The sequence below is a fragment of the Cebus imitator genome, unplaced genomic scaffold, assembly GCF_001604975.1.
Source record: "Cebus imitator isolate Cc_AM_T3 unplaced genomic scaffold, Cebus_imitator-1.0 Scaffold460, whole genome shotgun sequence".
Classification (NCBI taxonomy): Eukaryota; Metazoa; Chordata; class Mammalia; order Primates; family Cebidae; genus Cebus; species Cebus imitator.
Window position 1 is genome coordinate 1,507,954 of NW_016107775.1, and position 21,649 is coordinate 1,529,602.

General features: G+C 36.4%; 1 protein-coding gene across 1 annotated transcript in view; it reads left to right on the plus strand.

Moving 5' to 3' along the window:
• Positions 1–21,649, plus strand: part of DST (dystonin) — a 510,996-nt gene that overhangs the window by 386,505 nt on the left and 102,842 nt on the right. The window contains 8 exon segments of the mRNA XM_037732623.1: positions 1,367–1,575; positions 2,187–2,504; positions 2,981–3,147; positions 5,339–5,495; positions 6,452–6,578; positions 15,738–15,800; positions 16,371–16,612; positions 17,497–17,626. Coding sequence (XP_037588551.1) covers positions 1,367–1,575; positions 2,187–2,504; positions 2,981–3,147; positions 5,339–5,495; positions 6,452–6,578; positions 15,738–15,800; positions 16,371–16,612; positions 17,497–17,626 — 1,413 coding nt within the window.

Below are 21,649 nucleotides of genomic sequence, written 5' to 3' on the forward strand. Positions count from 1 at the left end.
TCAGCCCTTACCCTCCCACCACTCTCCCCCAACTAGTAGTCTCCACCGTCTATTGTTTAGAGCTTATTTTTGAGCCCACTGCCTGTTTCCTTTGCTGATAGCATTTTGGTGAATATTAAATGCTGTTTCCCTCCCCACTCAGTCTGCTGATGGGCTTCATTATGTTTTAGTAAGAGGAGCATGATTTTCTCTTTAAATCATCTACATTTAACCTCTCACTCCAGTGAAAATTTTCAAGCTGTTTTCTGATAATGTAGCATTAGAACAATTACATTGTTTTGTTGTATGAATTATGCTTCACGGGCCAAACACAAGCCTGTAAGAGATTTCATTTTATAGAGGTGTTTCAGGACCCACAGCTTTCCTCTACCGAAGCTTTCTACAATGTATGAGACTAAAGAACTCAGAAATAATTAAAACATTTTTAAGATTCTTGGATAATAAGTGATAAATTCACCATTTAAAACACTGTTTTCCAGAGAGAAAGAGATGAATACATTAAAAACCATTGTTGTTCGAACTTTTCATTGGTCTACAATATAGAATGTAGGATATTAAAATGTAGGGCTTTAGTCAAGTGGAAACGAGACCAGAAAGGGTTTTCTTTCTTTAGCGTCTTATCTTTAGAATTGAAGGTAAAGTTTATCCTCATATGAGATAGGTTAGCCTGTTAAGTTTATTTTTCTCTTGTGTCTGCTGTTAAACTTTTAAATACAATTAGTATGTATTTTAGAAGCATAGTCTCAACTTTAAGTGGATTTTCATTGTTGCCTGTTTTCTCAGTTTATTTGCATCTGCCAGTTTCTCTGCATTTGAGTGATTTGCATCAGTTGGGAAGTATGACAAAAGCTTTGTGTGTGTGTATGAGGGAGGGAGAGAGAGTAATAATTTTTATATGTAATATTTAATTCTTCATAAATGTTTGTGACTGTGTATTATTTTGAGAATAGCTGCATGTGACTCACCTTTTTCCCTGTAAGTAATTATCAATAAGTATGGCTAATGTGAAATGTCAGATTGAGAACCAGTATTTATTTCAAAGATTTGCTGTTGTTTGGACCACTCTTTCATCTCTCAGGGACAATTCAAATATTTATGCATACAGAAAAATCTCTTTTCAAATGCAGATGGGATATATATATTAACTTTTTAAAAAAGATTTCAATTTTCATTTTCCATTGAACTCTTTTTTTTCTTTGTATTTTAACATTTTAGGTGGTGTTCTGATTATGCATTAGGAATTTATCATTGAACTTATTTTTAAAATTCTTGTGTGGAATTTGTATGATTCACCTTCATGTGTTTTTGAAAAGGGCTAGGGCAAAGAGAACTTTGTGGTTAATATTTCCTGATGTGTTTGGAGTAGATGACATTGTTGGAAGATACGAGGATCTGTCCAAGTCTGTTAATGACCGAAATGAAAAACTCCAGATAACCTTGACCCGTTCACTGAGTGTGCAGGATGGCTTGGATGAAATGCTGGACTGGATGGGAAGTGTGGAAAGTTCTCTAAAAGAACAAGGTCAAGTGCCCTTAAACTCTGCTGCTCTTCAGGATATCATCAGTAAAAACATTGTAAGTGACTTTAAAAAAAGTCCCACTTACAGTTTTTTTAAAAAGCACTTTTATAAGCTCAAAATATAGTTAGATTTAAGATAAATTTAGGGATACAAAAAGGCATTTGCTGAATATGAGTGTGGAAAGTAATGCTTGTACAAAATCAAGTGTGTAAAAGATTTTTCTGGAAAGAAGTGTAGGAAGGGCTTTGTGTACTTTTTCTTGAATATTATTCATTATGGAAGGCTTATGCATACATCGAGTCTTATCTTGTTTATCATTGTTTCAGCCAGCTGCACATGAGGTTAATCAGATCAGCCTTGTCTAGCCTTTTAAGAATTAGGACCATGGCTAATCCCCAGACTCCATTAGATCGTAGGGGTTGCTGAGTAGCAGAAGCCTCCTGCCTCATTTGAGCAACTAGCCAGCTGTTCTTCACTTTCCCTTGGAGAGATTTAAGATGACATTTCTCAAGGGACCGTTTAAACTTGTCATTCAGTTTCAACTGTTAACCTCTGTAGTCACAGGTTGTGCAAGCTTATATTGTTATGAATAGTCATTTTAAAAAATTCAGTCGCATTATTTGTAAACATCATTATAAAGCATATGCACTATTTGGTTTGTTTTAGATGTTGGAACAGGATATCGCAGGTCGTCAGAGCAGTATAAATGCCATGAATGAAAAAGTGAAGAAATTTATGGAAACAACAGATCCATCCACCGCATCCTCACTGCAAGCCAAAATGAAGGACTTGTCCTCTCGGTTTTCAGAAGCAAGTCATAAACACAAAGAAAAACTTGCCAAAATGGAGGAGCTAAAAACCAAAGTGGAACTGTTTGAGAACCTCTCAGAAAAGCTCCAAACATTTTTAGAAACAAAAACTCAGGCTCTTACTGAAGTAGATGTGCCAGGAAAAGATGTTACTGAATTGTCGCAGTATATGCAGGTATGTTTTCCTTACTATGCAGGAGGCTAATCTGGTAGATTGATAGTTAAGGTAAACTCATGTGCTTATTGCCAGAATTATAATTGGCAATCGTCATTTTAATTGCTTATGGGTTAGTAAAGATCTATGTTTTCTTCCTTTAAAAATCTCAAACCTCATCTTTTCCTTGAAGCCTTTGCTGATTGATTGAAAAGAAATACCATTCATCACACATAAGATAGTGGTATAAGTATCATCTTACATACCAGAAGCCACAAAGAGACAAAATATAGAAGGCATTTTAAATTAAATAAGGTTTACTGTGTTCTTTTTCAAATAGCCTATTTGCATGTTTATTATATTTAAAGTACTGGCCATAGTCAGACTTATGTGAAATTATGAATAGAGTAATTCTAATCCCACACAGACCTCTGGGTGGAATGCCATTTGAAGATCTAGCAATACTCATATTGACTAAATATCTAAATGCTTTGTAGGAATCAACTTCTGAATTTTTAGAACACAAGAAAGATCTTGAAGTTTTGCACAGTCTCTTGAAGGAGATATCCAGCCATGGCTTACCAGGTGATAAGGCTCTGGTTTTTGAAAAAACAAATAATTTGTCAAAGAAATTCAAGGAAATGGAGGATACCATCAAAGAAAAGTAAGTACCACTTTAAAAATTGTATTTTATTTTATTTATATTAGCATGAGATACTTGTGTAGATAACTGAAACAATTTTGTAAACTTGAGAATAAGCATAGAGCTACTTTATAAATGTTTTGATATTGATTTTTGTGCTATTAAAATTAAATACATTATTTGGTTTAATATTTAGGAGGAAAATTCAATACTTCTTACATAAAAGTGGAAAATATTGCATAAGAAAAATGATGGTGGTAGTATATTCCTGAAAATGATCTAAACTTGCTGTATTCTCTAAAGCCTTGGGCAAATATCACATTTTTATTTGCAAAGGCAGAAATAACCTTGAACAACAGCTCATGATTCTTTGCTTTCTGAGCTCAATTCAGAAACAATGTGCGATTTCCATGTGGTCCTTTAAATATAATAGTTTACTTTTTATTATTTATTTATTTTTAATAGTTACTTTTTAAAGAGCAGTAGATGAGATATGAACCTGTGAAAAAACAAGGCAAGAAACAAGTAAAAGAATCTACGTTGAGCCAAAAAGCTGTACAGGGCCTTATGATTGAGCTTTTGTATTTCTGATCTTGTGTTAGTTTAGAATATACATCAGATTTTGCTACAGTTTATGTACAAAAGCCTCAAAACTTAGAAAAGTCATTTCTCTTCCAACTACTCTTCTTTATTTCTTCAGAATTCTCTACCTAAAATGTTTGAGTGCTGTCTGTACTTCTCACAGAGCTATATGTTCCATCCTGTCATATGCTATTTAATTCACATTGAATAGAAAAAATGTTCTTGGTTTTCTTAGGTGATGTCTAGGTTGCTTCTTCTTTAAAATGGGTCCAACTTTAAAATAATGTAGTCATCAGTAATTAATCCAGCTGCATTTCATTCTTATCTGCCAGTGTTCTGCACGCTTGCATTTCACACATGTCACCCACATGCCAAATATCACTGTCCTCACAGTTGTTTATATGCTGGGGGTGTGCACTGCCTCCATGGTGCCGAGCATACAGAACGATCCATACAGTTCACTGTGGAGCTTCCTGAGTCACACATGAAAACTCTCCAGTCACTAGATTTCATCTCATTTTGAGAGACTTAAATCTGGACTGCCTGAAGCAGTTTATCCATCACTATGGAGCTTCCTGAGTCACATGAAAACTCTCCAGTCACTAGGTTTCATCTCATTTTGAGAGACTTAAATCTGGACTGCCTGAAGCAGTTTATCCATCCGTAAACGTGACTGTAGTATAGTGTAGAAACCACTAGGTGGCATTATGTTTTCCTCATGTCAGTGATTGTAAACCTTTCCCTTCTGATTCTGTGCTTGCCGGCATTCAGCATCACGTAAAGTGGTCAGATCAAAGCTTATTGAATCTAAATAATGTTAAAACTGTTTGTGTATTCTTAGAGCTTATGTAGCATTATAGAGAGTGCCATTACATATGGGCTACAGATTTCTTGACTGGCTCCTACCTTTATCTATGAACCTTGCCTGAGAAATAGACCAATAGTTATTTAGCTCAGGGCTCCCCTAACCGCTGAGGTACCTACCAGTCCCTGACGTGTTATGAACTGGGCCACACGGTAGGAGGTGAGTTGTGGCAGCACAGCTTCATCTGTATTTACAGCCGCTCTCCATCACTCAAATGACTGCCTGAGCTCTGCCTCCTGTCAGATCAGCAGAAGCATTAGATTCTCATAGGACCACGAGCCCTATTGTGAACTGCATGCAAGGGATCTAGGGTGCACACTCCTTATGAGAACCTAATGCCTGATGATCTGCCACTATCTCCCATCACCCCCAGATGGGACTGCCTCATTTCAGGAAAATAAGCTCAGGGCTCCCACTGATTCTACCTTATGGGGAATCACATAATTATTTTGCTATATATTACAGTGTAATAATAATAGAAATAAAGCACACAATAAATGTAATGCACTTTAATTATCCCAAAACCATCTCCCCTACCCAGTTTGTGGAAAAACTGTCTTCCACGAAACCAGTCCTTGGTGCCTACAAGGTTGGGGACTACTGATTTAGCTGATTTCACTTGTCACGTATGAAACCTTTCTTCCTGTATCAAAGGGTTGGAATACACATGGAAGATGTTTCTTAACATTAAGTGTGACATGAGAATAATTACTTATTTATTTTCCTTGCTGTGACTTAAATTCTTGTGTGATTTTTGTTATTTAGAAAAGAAGCTGTAACTTCTTGTCAAGAGCAGTTGGATGCTTTCCAAGTTCTTGTTAAATCATTGAAGTCGTGGATGAAAGAAACAACAAAAAGAGTTCCCATTGTGCAGCCTTCATTTGGTGCAGAGGATTTAGGAAAATCTTTGGAAGACACTAAGGTGAATCATTGTTATCTAATACTAATTTTTCATTTACCTGTGTCAGTAATGAATGATTAAAAGACTAATGGTTGTTTTCTTTGATCTAATATTATCTAAGTTAGATCCTCATATATGTACCGTATATTTTGTTGACCTTTGGAAATCATGGCATGGATCTTAACTAATTATTCTGAAGAAGGACATAAAGTTTTAGTTGATTTGCTTTTTTTAAAAAAAGATGTGCTGATGAGTTGCTGACTATTCTTGTAATCAAGTTTCCTTTTCTACCAAATCTCTACTTAGTTTCAGTGATTTTTTATACTGTTTCTCATCATATTAAGTAAAACATCCTCTTCACTCAGCATTTTACTCTAGCTTGTATATATCACTATAATGAGTATTTGGAGTTAGAAGTTATTTGAATCTCCTGCATAAATAAATAGTGCACAAGTCTTTTGTCACCTGATTCAAGTCGTAACACCTGTGACCAGTATGGCACTTTTTCCACTCCAAATCTGTGGATATATATGTGTTTTTAAAAGTAATTGAAATTTGTAGGATTAAAATACTCTGTAAAATGGAATTCTGAATTCCTATTTATTTTTATTGTTCCCAGTACCTTTTATCCTGTAACTGGTCTATTACCTAGTACAGTTTCACAAACTTACAGTTGACAGTTATTTTGGAACCCATAGCAGCCAGGAATAGCCTGACTCCCACTGTGGCTAGGATTTCACTTGCCACCTATGAAACCTTTAAGGGCAGAATGGGCCATACATACCCCACTGTTAAATGAGTTAACAGTCATCTGGGCCGTGGGAACAAATAGGAATGGTGCCTTTTTCTTTCATTGACTCCCTCACAAATCAGGGTCCACAATTATTACTCCTTTAAGATCTGTTTAAGAAATTGAATTATAATGTGCAACTTTGAAAACATTAAGATGGCAAAATAATGTGTTTTTATATTTCAAGAAATTACAAGAAGAGTGGAGTTTAAAAACACCAGAGATTCAGAAAGTAAACAACAGTGGCATCTCACTATGTAACCTTGTAAGTGCTGTGACCACCCCTGCGAAGGCAATAGCAGCAGTTAAATCAGGTATGAGCTTTATTTACATTTATAACAAAAACTGTAAGAATTGGGTTTACTCATGTCAATTTTGTATATGTTATTTTTTAAATTAATGCATAAAATAACCTCAGAAATACAAAGTGAAAGTGATAAGAATCTGGCATCTGTAAGCACGTTGCGTTGGGAATGTATCTATACTCATCAAGTTTCAAATCCTTCTTATGTTTTATTTTATTAGACTATAATTAAAATATAGCCAAATTAATATGTAAGAATAAGGAATGTTGTATTGAGGAAGGGAATGATTATATTCAAATTTGTTTGCTTTTTACCTTAATTAAATGGAGAAATTCTATTTAAAATATTTAATTGTAATATTTGGTAAAGAAATGAGTCTGGGCAGCTGGGAAAGAAGTGAGGGAAGGAAACAGCTGTTTTCTATAGAGGGACACTCTCTTATTTTATTCCCATGCATTTCATTCTGTACATCATTCCCAAAGAAAACAATTATGCAGTATGTGAGCCAGCATACCTGTATCACAATGTACGTCATGGTTGAGCCACTTTTCTCAATGAAATGGGAAAGTCATGTGTAAATATTGATTCTAAAATTAATTTAAGCAAGTTATGGGTATAGTTTTTAGTTTGAAACATACAGTAACAAGTTTAAAAAAAAAATAGGTGGCCAGGCGCGGTGGCTCACGCCTGTAATCCCAGCACTTTGAGAGGCTGAGGCGGGTGGATCACGAGGTCAAGAGATCGAGACCATCCTGTCCAACATGGTGAAACCCCATCTCCACTAAAAATACAAAAAAAAATTAGTTGTGTGTGGTGGCGGGAGGCTGAGGCAGGAGCTACCCGGGAGGCTGAGGCAGGAGAATTGCTTGAACCTAGGGGGCGGAGGTTGCAGTGAGCCGAGGTGGTGCCACTGCACTCCAGCCTGGTGCCTGGTGATGGAGCGAGACTCTGTCTCAAAAAGAAAATAGTAATGATAATAGGCAGAAGGCAGGTCTGATATCTTTCTTCTGAGAGCTCTGAGTGTCCTCTGTGGGGTATCTAGTCTGACCAGCCCCCAGCTGTCCCTATTGTGATACTGATGTTCCAGCTGGGACTTTCTCAGCCAACCATTTATTCCACTCTGTGAATCCTATTTCAGGGACTACCCATATTATAATGGTGTGATGATTTCTCCTTTTTCTTCTAATCAGATTTCCTGAAATATCATTTTTTTTAGAAGAGGAAATCTATTATGTTTTAGTTATTTTAGCTCCTCATGTCCCCTTTATATTTGCCATAAATATCAAGTGGTTTTTGTTGTTGTTGTTGTTTTGTTTTGTTGTGCCTTTTTTTTTTTTGACTCTTGGTAGCTACCAAGCATGGTAGGAATTAGTCCTGAGCATCTACAGGATATTTGCACTTCCATCTGAAATGCCATTGTGTTTAATTTTTTTTAAAGGGACGAACTTAAGATTCAGATATTTTAATGTTTCTGTTTAGACTTGTTCGTAAGTGGTTGATCTGAGAAATGTCTTTATGTTGTAGATACATAGCCAATAGTGTAACTGATATTTTAATATTCTGATTATGAAAAAAGTACTAATGCTAGATTATTATGTAATAAACCTAAGCAAAGGACCTTTGGTTCCCACAGTGGTATTTAGTTCCCATGGTTAGATATTATTATTCCCATCACTTTGGCTGATTCATTTGTCCAGCCACCTGGCTAGTAATTAATGGGGCTGGAGTTTAAATTCAGGTAAGTTATACAGCAAGACCTAGGTACTGCTAATGATCGTGCTCTCTCTTAGTGTTGACATAATATGGGTTTGATAATTGATTTGTTTATTTTCATTTTCACTTTCAAATTCTTTTTTATGTCTTTAAAAAAAAGTATTCTGTCTCCATTAAGCTCATGATAACACTGTGTAACTGCACCAGACAATTTTCAGTCCTTAAGTAAGATAGACACTCCTTTGTCAGCCATGTGTGCATTTTTCAACACTCTTAAATACTGAGTGCCTTCTGTGCCTCAGGACCTTTATCATTAAGATAATTATAACAATAAAGTGAGAAGTGGCTGACAAGATGGCTGAATAGGAACAGCTCTAGTGTGCAGCTCCCAGTGAGATCAATGCAAAAGGAGGGTGATTTCTGCATTTCCAACTGAGGTACCCAGCTCATTTCACCACTTAGACAGTGGGTGCAGCACACTGAGGGTGAGCAGAAGCAGGGCGGCGTGTCACCTCACCTGGGAAGCTCAAGGGGTTGGGGAACTCCCTGCTCTAGCCAAGGGAAGCCCGGAGGGGCTGTGTCGTGTGCAATGGTGAATTCTGGCCCAGATACTGTGCTTTTCCCATAGTCTTTGCAACCTGTAGACCCAGACCTGGAGATTTCCTCAGGTGCCTGTACCACCAGGGCCCTGGGTTTGAAGCACAAAACTGGGCGGCTGTTTGGGCAGACACTGAGCAAGCTGCAGGAGCAGTTTTTCATACTGCAGTGACACATGGAACACCAGCAAGACAGAACTGTTCACTCCCCTAGAAAGGGGGGTGATGACAGGGAGCCAAGCAATCTAGCCCAGTGGATCCCACCCCCACAGAGCCCAGCAAGCTAAGATCCACTCACTTGAAATTCTTGCCAGCACAGTAGTCTGAAGTCAACCTGGGCTGCTTGAGCTTGGTGGGGAGAGGGGTGTTCACCATTACCGAGGCGTGAGTAGGCGGTTTTCCCCTCACAGTGTAAACAAAACTCCAGGGAACTTCAAACTGGCCGGAGTCCACTGCAGCTTGGCAAAGCCGCTGTAGCCAGACTACCTCTCTAGATTCATTCTCTCTGTGCAGGGCATCTCTGAAAGAAAGGGAGCAGCCCCAGTCAGGGGCTTATAGATAAAACTCCCATCTCCTTGGGACAGAGCACCTGGGGGAAGAGGTGGCTGTGGGCACAGCTTCAGCAGACTTAAATGTTCCTGACTGCCAGCTCTGAAGAGAGCAGCAGATCTCCCAGCACAGTGCTCAAGCTCTACTAAGGGGACAGACTGCATTCTCAAGTGGGTCCTTGACGCCCATGCCACCTGACTGGGAGATATATCCCAGCATGGGTCGACAGACACCTCATACAGGAGAGCTCTGGCTGGCATCTGGCAGGTACCCTTCTGGGACAGAGCTTCTAGAGGAAGGAACAGGCAGCAATCTCTGCTGTTCTGCAGCCTCCACTGGTTATATCCAGGCAAATATGGTCTGGAGTGGACCTCTAGCAAACTCCAGAAGACCTGCAGCAGAGGGGCCTATTAGAAGGAAAACTAACAAACAGAAGAAAATAGCATCAACATCAACAAAAAGAACATACACACAAAAACCACATCCAATGTTTAGCAAAATCAAAGATATAGATAGTCCATGAAGATGAGGAAAAACCGGTGCTAAAAGGCTGAAAATTCCAGAAGCCAGAATGCATCTTCTCTTCCAAAGGATCACAACTCTTTGCCAGCAAGGGAACAAAACTGGATGGAGAATGAATTTGATGAATTAACAGAAGTAGGCTTCAGAGAGTGGGTAATAACAAACTCCTTTGAGCTAAAGGAGTATGTTCTAACCCAATGCAAGGAAGCTAAGAACCTTAAAAAAAGGTTAGAGGAATTGCTAACTAGAATAATCAGTTTAGAGAAGAACATAAATGACCTGATCGAGCTGAAAAACACAGCATGAGAACTTCGTGAAGCATACACAAGTATCAATACCAAATCGATCAAAAAGAATAAAGGATATCAGAGATTGAAGATCAACTTAATAAAATAAAGCATGAAGATAAGATTAGAGAAAAAAGAATAAAAAAGAATGAACAAAGCCTCCAAGAAATATGAGACTATGTGAAAAGAACAAATCTACATTTGATTGGTGTACCTGAAAGTGACGGGGAGAATGGAACCAGATTGGAAAACACTCTTCAGGATATTAACCATGAGAACCTGTCTGACATAGTAAAACAGGCCAAAATTCAAATTCAGGAAATGCACCAAACACCGCAAAGATACTCCTCGAGAATAGCAACCCCAAGACACATAACCGTCTGATTCACCAAGGTCGAAATGAAGGAAAAAATGCTAAGGGCAGCCAGAGAGAAAGGTTGGGTTATGCACAAAGGGAAGGCCATCAGACTATTAGCAGATCTCTCTGCAGAAACCCTACAAGCCAGAAGAGAGTGGTGCCAATATTCAGCATTCTTAAAGAATAGAATTTTCAACCCAGCATTTCGTATCCATCCAAACTAAGCTTCATAAGCAAAAGAGAAAAAAAATCCTTTACAGGCAAGCAAATGCTGAGAAATTTTGTCACCACCAGGCCTACCTTACAAGAGCTCCTTAAGAAAACAGTAAATATGGAAAGGAAAAACTGGTACCAGCCACTGCAAAAACATACCAAACAGTAAAGACCATTGACACTATGAAGAAACTGCATCAACTAATGGGCAAAATAACCAACTAGCATTATAATGACAGGATCAGATTCACACATAACAATATTAACCTTAAATATAAACAGGCTAAATGCCCCAATTAAAAGAAATAGACTGGCAAATTGGATAAAGAGTCAAGACCCACTGGTGTTTTGTATTCAGGAGACCCATTTCATGTGTAAAGACATACATAGGCTCAAAATAAAGGGATGGAGGAATATTTATCAAGCAAATGGAAAGAAAAAGAAAAAAAAAGCAAGGGTTGCAAACCTAGTCTCTGATAAAACAGACTTTAAACCAATAAAAATGAAAAAGACAAGGGCATTACATAATGGTAAAGGGATCAATGCAACAAGAAGGGCTAATTATCCTAAATATATATGCACCCAATATAGACTCCCACACAATAATAGTGGGAGATTTTAACACCCCACTGTCAATATTAGACAAATTAATGAGACAGAAAATTAACAAGAATATTCAGGTCTTGAACTCAGCTCTGGACCAGGTGGACCTAATAGACATCTACAGAACTGTCCACCCCAAATCAACAGAATATACATTCTTCTCAGCACCACATCACACTTATTCTACAGTTGACCACATAATTGGAGGTAAAACACTCCTCAGCAAATGCAAAAGGATGAAAATCGTAACAGCCTCTCAGACCACAGTGCAATCAAATTAGAACTCAGGATTAAGAAACTCACTGAAAACCACACAGCTACATGGAAACTGAACAACCTGCTCCTGAATGACTCCTTTGTAAATAACGAAATTAATCCAGAAATAAGTAAGTTCTTTGAAACCAGTAAGAACAAAGACTCAACATACTGGCATCTCTGGGACACAGCTAAAGCGGTGTTTGGAGGAAAATTGGTAGCACTAAATGCCCACAGGAGAAAGTGAGAAAGATCTAAAATTGACACCCTAACATCGCAATTAAAATAACTACTAGAGAAACAAGGGCAAACAAATTGAAAAGCTAGCAGAAGACAAAAAACAACTAAGAGCAGAGCTAAAGGAGATAGACACATGAAAAACCCTTAAAAAAAAATGAATTGGCTGGGTGTGGTGGCTCATGCTTGTAATCCCAACAATTTGGGAGTCCAAGGTGGGTGGGGATTATGAGATCAGGAGTTAAAGACCAGCCTGAACAACATAGTAAAACCTTGTTTCTACTAAAAATACAAAAATTAGCTAGGTGTGGTGGTGCATGCCTGTAATCCCAGCTACTTAGGAGGCTGAGGCAGGAGAATTGCTTGAACCCAGTAGGGGGAGGTTACAGTGAGTCAAGATCATGCCACTACACTCCAGGGCAACAGAGTTAGACTCTGTCTCAAGAAAAAAAAAAGAAATCCAGGAGCTGGTTTTTTGAAAAGATTAACAAAATAAATAGACTGCTAGCCAGACTAATAAAGAAGAAAATAGAAAAGAATCAAATAGACACAATAAAAAATGATAAAGGGGATATCACCACTGATGCCACAGAAATGCAAACTACCATCAGAGAGTACTATAAACAACTGTACTCAAATAAACTAAAAAATGTAGAAGAAATGGATAAATTCCTGGACACATACACTCTCCCAAGACTAAACCAGGAAGAAGTTGAATTTCTGAATAGACCAATAACAAGATCTGAAGTTGAGGCAGTAGTTATTAGCCTACCAACCAAAAAAAGCCCAGGATCAAATGGATTCATAGCCAAATACTACCAGAGATACAAAGAGGAGCTGGTACAATTCTTTCTGAAACTATTCCAAACAACAGAAAAAGAGAGACTTCTCCTTAACTCATATTTTGAGGCCAGCATTATCCTGATACCAAAACCTGGCAGAGACACACACAAAAAAGATAATTTGGGGCCAATATCCCTGATGAGCATCTATGCAAAAATCTTCAATAAAATATTGGCAAACTGAACCTAGCAGCACATCAAAAAGCTTATCTACCATGATCAAGTTGGCTTCATTTTTGGGATGCAAGGCTAGTTCAACATATACAAATCAATAAATGTAGTCCATCATATAAACAGAACCAGGGACAAAAACCACGATTATCTCAATACATGCAGAAAAGGTCTTTGATAAAATCCCACACCCCTTCATGCTAAAAACTCTCAATAAACTAAGTATTGCTGGAACATACGTTAAAATAATAAGAGCTACTTATGAAAAACGAACAGCCAATATCATACTGAATGGGCAAAAGCTGGAAGCATTTCCTTTGAAAACTGGCACAAGATAAGGATGCCCTCTCTCACCACTCCTATTCAATATAGTATTAGAAATTTGGCAAGGACACTCAGGCAAGAAAAAGAAATAAAGGGTATTCAAATAGGAAGAGAGGAAGTCAGATTGTCACTGTTTGCAGATGACTTGATTGTATATTTAGAAGACCCCATCATCTGAGCCCAAAGTCTCCTTAATCTGATAAGCAACTCCAGCAAATTCTCAGGATACAAAATCAATGTGCAAAAATGTCAAGCATTCCTATACACCAATAACAGACAGAGAGCCAAATCATGAGTGAACTCTCATTCACAATTGCTACAAAGAGAATAAAATACCCAGGAATACAACTAACAAGGGATGTAAAGGACCTCTTCAAGGAAACTACAAATCACTGCTCAAGGAAATAGGAGAGGATACAAACAAATGGAAAAACATTCCACGCTCATGGATAGAAAGAATCAATATCATGAAAATGGCCACACTGCCCAAAGTAATTTATAGATTTCATGCTATCCCCATCAAGCTACCACTGCCTTTCTTCATAGAATTAGAAAAACACTACTTTAAATTTTATATGAAACTAAAAAAGAGCCTGTATAGCCAAGACAATCCTAAGCAAAAAGAACAAAGCTGGAGGCATCATGCTACCTGACTTCAAACTATACTACAAGGCTGCAGTATCCCAAACAGCATGGTACTGGTACCAAAACAGATACATAGACAGACTAATGGAACAGAACATAGGCCTCAGAAATAACGCTGTACATCTACAACCATCTGATCTTTGACAAACTTGAAAAAAATAAACAATGGGGAAAGGATTCCCTATTCAATAAATGCTGTTGGGAAAATTGGCTAGCCATATGTAGAAAACTGAAACTAGACCTCTTCCTTTCACCTTAGACAAAAATTAAGTCAAGTTGGATTAAAGACTTAAACATAAGTCCTAAAACCCTAAAAAGCCTAGAAGAAAACCTAGGCAGTACCATTCAGGACATAGGCATGGGCAAAGACTTCATGACTAACAGCCAAAAGCAATGACAACAAAAGTCAAAATTGACAAATGGAATCTCACTAAACTAAAGAGCTTCTGCACAGCAAAAGAAATTCATCAAAATGAGCAGGAATCCCACAGAATGGGAGAAAAATTTTGCAATCTATCCATCTAACAAAGGGCTAATATCCAGAATCTTCAAGGAGCTTAAACAAATTTACAAGAAAAAAAAAAAACCATTAAGAAGTGGGCGAAGGATATGGATAGACACTTCTCAAAAGAAGACATTTATGTGACTTACAAACATTAAAAAAAGCTTATCATCACTGGTCATTAGAGAAATGCAAATCAAAACCACAATGAGTTGCCAACTCACACCAGTTAGAATTGTTTCCATTAAAAAGTCAGGAAACAACAGATGCTGGTGAGGATGTGGAGAACTAGGAACACTTTTACACTGTTGGTGGGAGTGTAAATTAGTTCAACCATTGTGGAAGACAGTGTGGCGATTCCTCAAGGATCTAGCACCAGAAATACCATTTCACCCAGCAATCCCATTGCTGGGTATATACCCAAAGGATTACAAATCATTCTGCTATAAAGGCACATGCACACATATGTTTATTGTGGCACTATTCACGATAGCAAAGACTTGGAACCAACCCAAATGGCCATCAATGACAGACTGGATAAAGAAAGTGTGGGGCATATACACCATGGAATACTATGCAGCCATAAAAAGGATGAATTTCCTGTCCTTTGCAGGGATATGGATGAAGCTGAAGACCATCATTCTCAGCAAAATAACATAAGAACAGAAAACCAAACACCAAATGTTCTCACTCATAAGTGGGAGTTGAACAATGAGGACATGTGGACACAGGGAAGGGATATCACACACCAAGGCCTTTTTGAATGTGGGTTGGGTAGGGAAGGGATAACATTAGGAGAAATACCTCATGTAGATAATGGGTTGATGGGTACAGCAAACCTCCATGGCACGTACATACCTATGTAACAGACCTGCACATTATGCACATTTATCCCAGAACTTGAACTATAATAAAATAAATAAATAATTTAAAAAAATTTTTAAAAAGAACCACTAAGGCTCCACTTATTGCTTTAAAATATAATTTACTAAATATGTTTTCCTAGAATAAAAAAAAAATTATTATAAAAACAAAGCAACTTCATAAAAATTTTTATGAATATTTATATGATATACCGAAATGAAGACAATCATGTTACTTTAAGAATAAATTTTACACAGAAGAGAGGATATTGTTTGATATTTAAATTTTGGACCTTCATTTGATCTTGAAATGGAGTTAGTATTTTACATTTCCAAATAGTAATAACATTTTTAAATGATTACTGTTTATGGGGTTTGCTTTAATGCCATCTACTATTAATGTATAGAAATTTGCTTTAATGCCATCTACTATTAATGTATAGAAATACTATGTACCTCTAATTATTTCAGTGTTAATATTTTTGCAGGTGGAGCAATATTAAATGGTGAAGGAACAGCCACAAATACTGAGGAATTTTGGGCAAATAAAGGTGAATAATAAATTTAATTTGTTATTGATTAATATAATTTGGTATGTTTTATTAATGAGAGAAAATCTTAGATGCAAATAATAGTTATATTGAAATTTCAAACCCGAATTACAATGGTATTTGATCTAATAGTCATAATCTCCATGAATATTGTATTTATATAACATTTTATGTAGTTTTGTTTATTTGAAATTAGTAAAACCAAGTTTTTGAGTTTGACACATGGTTTTGTTTTTTCTTTCTGGTTAACGAGATATTTTGTCACTTGATGTAACATTATTTAACCTAATTTATTGAGTTTGATGCTTGAGATATTGCTAAGTAACATTTTTTGGTTTGTGTTTTTTATTACACTGGTATTATGCAATTTTCTTGAATTGTTTGTGATTAAATAGCATTGTAAGGTGATCCAGCCTTTTAGTTCTAAAAAGTTTATGACTTTATCATTCTAGGCTTAATAGTGACGAAGGTGAAGTGACAAAATACTGTGTAAAACAAACTTTTTATTTCTAGACCTCTGCTCCGAAAGTCCTGAAAATGTGTCAGTATAGATGTTTTTCTTATTCCTAGGTTTAACATCCATTAAAAAAGACATGACTGACGTAAGTCATGGTTATGAAGATCTTGGCCTCTTACTCAAGGACAAAATAGCGGAACTGAACACTAAGCTCTCCAAATTGCAAAAGGCTCAGGAAGAATCAAGTGCAATGATGCAGTGGTTACAGAAAATGAACAAAACTGCCACAAAATGGCATCAGACTCCTGCACCTACAGATACTGAAGCTGTGAAGACTCAAGTTGAGCAGAATAAGGTACATTCTGTGGGTGCACCAATGGAAGACATGAAAAAGAATGGATTAGCATTTGGAATGGAGCTTGATAGTCAGAAGCTCTGTTCTGTTTTCTAGCTCTATAACCTTCAGTACCTAATTTGACATTTTAGTTAATGTACCTTTCTACAGAGATTGATGATCATAGTTACCTAAAAACATTTTTTTTGGCACAGCCAGTTTATAGATTAGCAAGCTGTTGGGTGTAAGCAACGTTCCTACATTTAAATGAGTTTAAGCTTGGGATGTTAACCAATCAGCTATTGGAAAAGATTTATTTAAGGGCTAAATGTATGAGGGATCTGTTCTCTGTAATGTAAAAATAGGGTAGCTAATGCTTTTCTTTTCTTTAATAGATGGTATTTCTTTCTATAGCTGCCAAGGTTGGGAAAATGGCTTTATATGGTGGCAGTGATGGCAAAATTTCTGCAAATTATCAACCTATATTTGAATTCTATGTGTAGCACAAAAAAAGTGCTTATTCACTGGTATAGTCTCCACTTCTGGCAGCCTTTATTAAGACTGATTTTCTTATTAATTACAGTTTTACTGATGTCATCTTGCTTTTTTTCCAAAGTGGCTTGTTTGAGAATATGAAATTCTTTTTTACTAATGGGGACAAGAGTCATTATCTCCATAGTCACAGTGTTCCTCTGTGGGGATTCCTTTATCACACAGTTGAACACTAGCTAAGAAGAGAAAAGGAAAATAATTAATTACAAAATCCACGCCCTCACCCACCACAGCATTTAACAGTAGATTTTTGTCCTCTTTTGTTCATTCTAGAGAAAAAAAAAATGCTCTGCTGTTATTGTATTTTTGTCTTTTGCTGTTTACGTAGTTTATTATTATTTTTTCCTTTTTAGTTGTTTGAGGCAGAACTGAAGCAGAATGTAAACAAAGTACAGGAGTTGAAAGACAAATTGACAGAGCTGTTGGAGGAGAATCCAGATACTCCTGAGGCCCCCAGGTGGAAACAGATGTTGACAGAAATAGGTATGTTGCATTACTTAGATGAACACCTATGAAGAAAAGTACAATCATTTTTTCATTTTTATAATCTTTATCAGAAAACATTAGGCAGAGTCACTTATTCTTAGATTTGCTTTCATGTTTCAGAATCTATTTTTTGCATAAAGTGTCATTTCAAGTTATATTGTGCAGAAAATTGGCATATCTTAGGTTTTTTATGGTAAACACAGTAACTAAATTTATTTTTATGAAGAAGGTAGATACTAGTTAATGAAGTGCTGTGCATTGAGTACCTGTTTTCATTAATGTTTCTTTATTTTTTACTAGCTTTCTGGTGCTTTGTGCTTTATATATTTTTAAGTTGTATTATATTTTAAATATTCCTTTCATTCATCTGGGAAAGGTATGATCCCTTCTTCATGGAGTTACTTCTGTGACCCCTCCTGCTCCATATTTTATGCTCTTCTCTTCCCCAATCAATTTTTTTATCCAAAGTTATCCTCCCACCCACATCCTATTCCTGTATAAACAGGAATATAAACTGCTCCTCATAGGTACTGAATTTTCTTTACAAGCCCTATTATCTTACCAATTTTTATTACTACAGTGATGTAGAAAATTAGTGTAAAGGGGGTAGAAAAAAAAGAAAATGAGCATAAGGCCAAAGCAACCAAATATTCAATACAGTTCCCATCAAAGTATCATCATCATTCTTCACAGAACTAGAAAAAAAATCCAAAAATTCATATGGAACCAAAAAAAGAACCCACATAGCCAAAGCAAGACTAAGCAAAAAGAACAAATCTGGAGGCATCCTTCAACTTTAAATTTTACTATAAGGCTATAGTTACCAAAACAGCATGGTACTGGTATAAAAAATAGGCACATAGACCTGTGGAACAGAATAAAGAATCCAGAAATAAAGCCAAATACTTAGAGCCAACTGATCTTTGACAAAGCGATCAAAAACATAAAGTGTGGAAAGAACACCCTATTCAACAAATGGTGCTGGGATAATTGGCAAGCCACATGTAAAAGAATAAAACTGTATCTTTATCTCTCATACAAAAATCAAGTCAAAATGGATGAAAGACTTAAATCTAATACCTGAAATCATAAAAATTCTGGAAGATAACATCAGAAAAACCCTTCTAGACATTCACATAGGCAAAGACTTCCTGACAAAGAACCCAAAGGCAAATGCAACAAAAACAAAGATAAATACATGGGACTTAATTAAACTAAAAAGCTTTTGCACAGCAGAAAAAGTAATCAGCAGAGTAAACAAACAACCCATAGAGTGGAAGAAAATCTTCGCAAACTAGGCGTCTGACGAAGGACTAATATCCAGAATCTACAAGGAACTCACAAATTAGCAAGAGAAAAACAATCCCATTAAAAAGTGGGCAAGAATATGAACAGACAGTTCTTAAAAGAAGATATGCAAATGGCCAACAAACATGAAAAAATGCTCAACATCACTAATGATTACGGAAATGCAAATTGAAGCCACATGCAATACTATCTTATTCCTGCAAGAATGGTCACATTAAAAAAATAGCAGATGCTGACGTGGATGTGGTGAAAAGCAAACATTTTTACACTGCTGGTGAAAATGTAAACTAGTACAACCACTATGGAAAACAGTGTGGAGATTCTTGAAGAACTAAAAGTAGATCTACCATGTGATCTAGCAATCCCACTACTGTGTATGCTTACCCAGAGGAAAAGAAGTTATATGAAAAAGATACTTGGACATGCATGTTTGTAGCAGTACAATTTGAATTTCAAAATCGGAACCAGGCCAAATTCCTATCAATCAACAAGTGAATAAAGGAAATGTGGTATAGATATGCCATGGAATACTACTCAGCCATGAAAAGGAATAAAATAATGGTATTTGCAGCAACCTGAATGGAACTGGAGACCATTACTCTAAGTGAAGAAACTCAGGAATGGAAAACCAAACATCATATGTTCTCACTCATAAGTGGTAGCTAAGCTATGAGGACACAAAGATGGACTTTGGGGACTCAGGGAAAAGGGTGGGAGGGGGATGAGGACTAAGACTGTGCATTGGGTACGGTGTACACTGCTTGAGTGACGGGTGCACCAAAATCTCAGAAACCATCACTAAAGAACTTATCCATGTAACCAGATGCCACCTGTTCCCAAACACCTGTTGAAATAAAAAATTAAAAAGTACTAAGGAAACAGAATGAGAAAAAAATGAATCCGGTCACAATTTCAAGGATCAGAATCAAAATTGAGTTTTTTTATGGGAAGTTTTGTACCAATCTTTTTTTGACCCTAACATTATGATGATAGATAATCTTTCAGAAAACAGATAACCATGATGACATCTGTTTGTACTCCAAGTCACTATCACTGATTAATAAATAACCATTTTTAGCTCTCCAGGGGTGGAATTTGGGTGGATATTTTCTTTTTGGCATATCCACTAGTGAGTAATACATTTAAGTGTCAACAAAAATGTTACACTGCACTTATGTGACACTATTCATTAGTTATTAGAAAAACTAATGCTAACCCATTTGAGCAACGCTATATTTCTTTACCGGTGAGTTCAGATTATCTTCTCAATATTTTATATTAAATAAACAAGTTTTTAATACAGTATAACATTTTCGGAGGGAGAGTAGATGAAGACATTTTCAAGAATGGTACTCATCTACAAAATGAGAATAATAATGCCACATCATCTATGAAACGAGAGCAATAATAATTATACTAAAAATAACACCTTTAATTGGATATTTACTGTATGCCAGTCATTTAGCTAATGTGATCAAACCTATATTTTAATAAGCTTATTTAATAAAATATGTAAGGTTGTTATAAGGATTCAGTGAACTAAGCAACATAAAGGATTTTCTACAATACCTGCTACATGATATAAACTGAATAAATGGTAGCCAGTAAAATTTATATTGTTGTTATTCATAATATAGCATATGCTATAGTGCCTTACACTGAAAATTATGCTCTGTATGAGAAAAGGAGTCAGATTTTTTTTAATTCCCATATTTTTGTTTGAGAGAAATATTTTCTATAATATAGCGACATAATTAAAAATACTTAAATTATCTAAACTGGCACAGACATATTCACAATCCACAAGACAACAGTTAACAGTCAAACAGAGAATAAATTATCTGATAAGACTCCCTCTATTTCCTGTCTTCCTCTTCAACAAACTATTCCTACTCAAATACAAAAATGTGCAATCAGTTGCAGGTTAGAAGCAGAAACCATTGTCTCTAAAGCCGAACTTATGAAACCCTCCTGTGATAACAGAGAGAACTAGAGATTACATTCTTATTGTTCCTAGATGAAGATCAGTGGTAGTATGGAAATGACTCAATCTTGTTCAGATTGTCTGCTTAGTACTTATCCTAATACCTACATACACTTTCACCTCCCTAAGTCACACAGAGGACCTCACCTTCCAGAAACATTTTACTTACCATCATAAGCACCAGAGTTTATGCGCTGGAGAGGTACATATTTTCTCAGCTTCTTTTTGATTTGAATTCACCTGATTTTAAAATTATTTACTCACTTCAAGTCTATTTGAAAACTAATACTATACACATGGAAAAGCCCAGGTTAAAAGAATTGCTACATAAACTGAAATGTTCTGTTTTAAGCATTGAGACTGCTACTAAATACCTCAAAGCCATAAGATGGAGCCATACACTAAGAACAGTGAGGCAGAAAGAACCCTCCTGGTATATATCCTAGAGCAGCTGCACCAGCCCTGGATAGTCTTAACTCTGGACTTCTTACGACATGAGAAAAGTAAACCCCTATTTGATTAAGCCGCTGTGGCTAAGTTATCTGTCAGTGGTGCTAAAGACACTCCCAACTAATATGGGGTTATGCTAATGTTGCTTCGTTCTGTTGTTTACTTTTGCCATCAACATGTTTTCAGAGTCATCCATGTTAAAAAGTGAAGATGTAATTAATTCCACGTAACTGTTCTATAGTGTGCTATCACACGTTCATCCCATATTTTACCTCTCT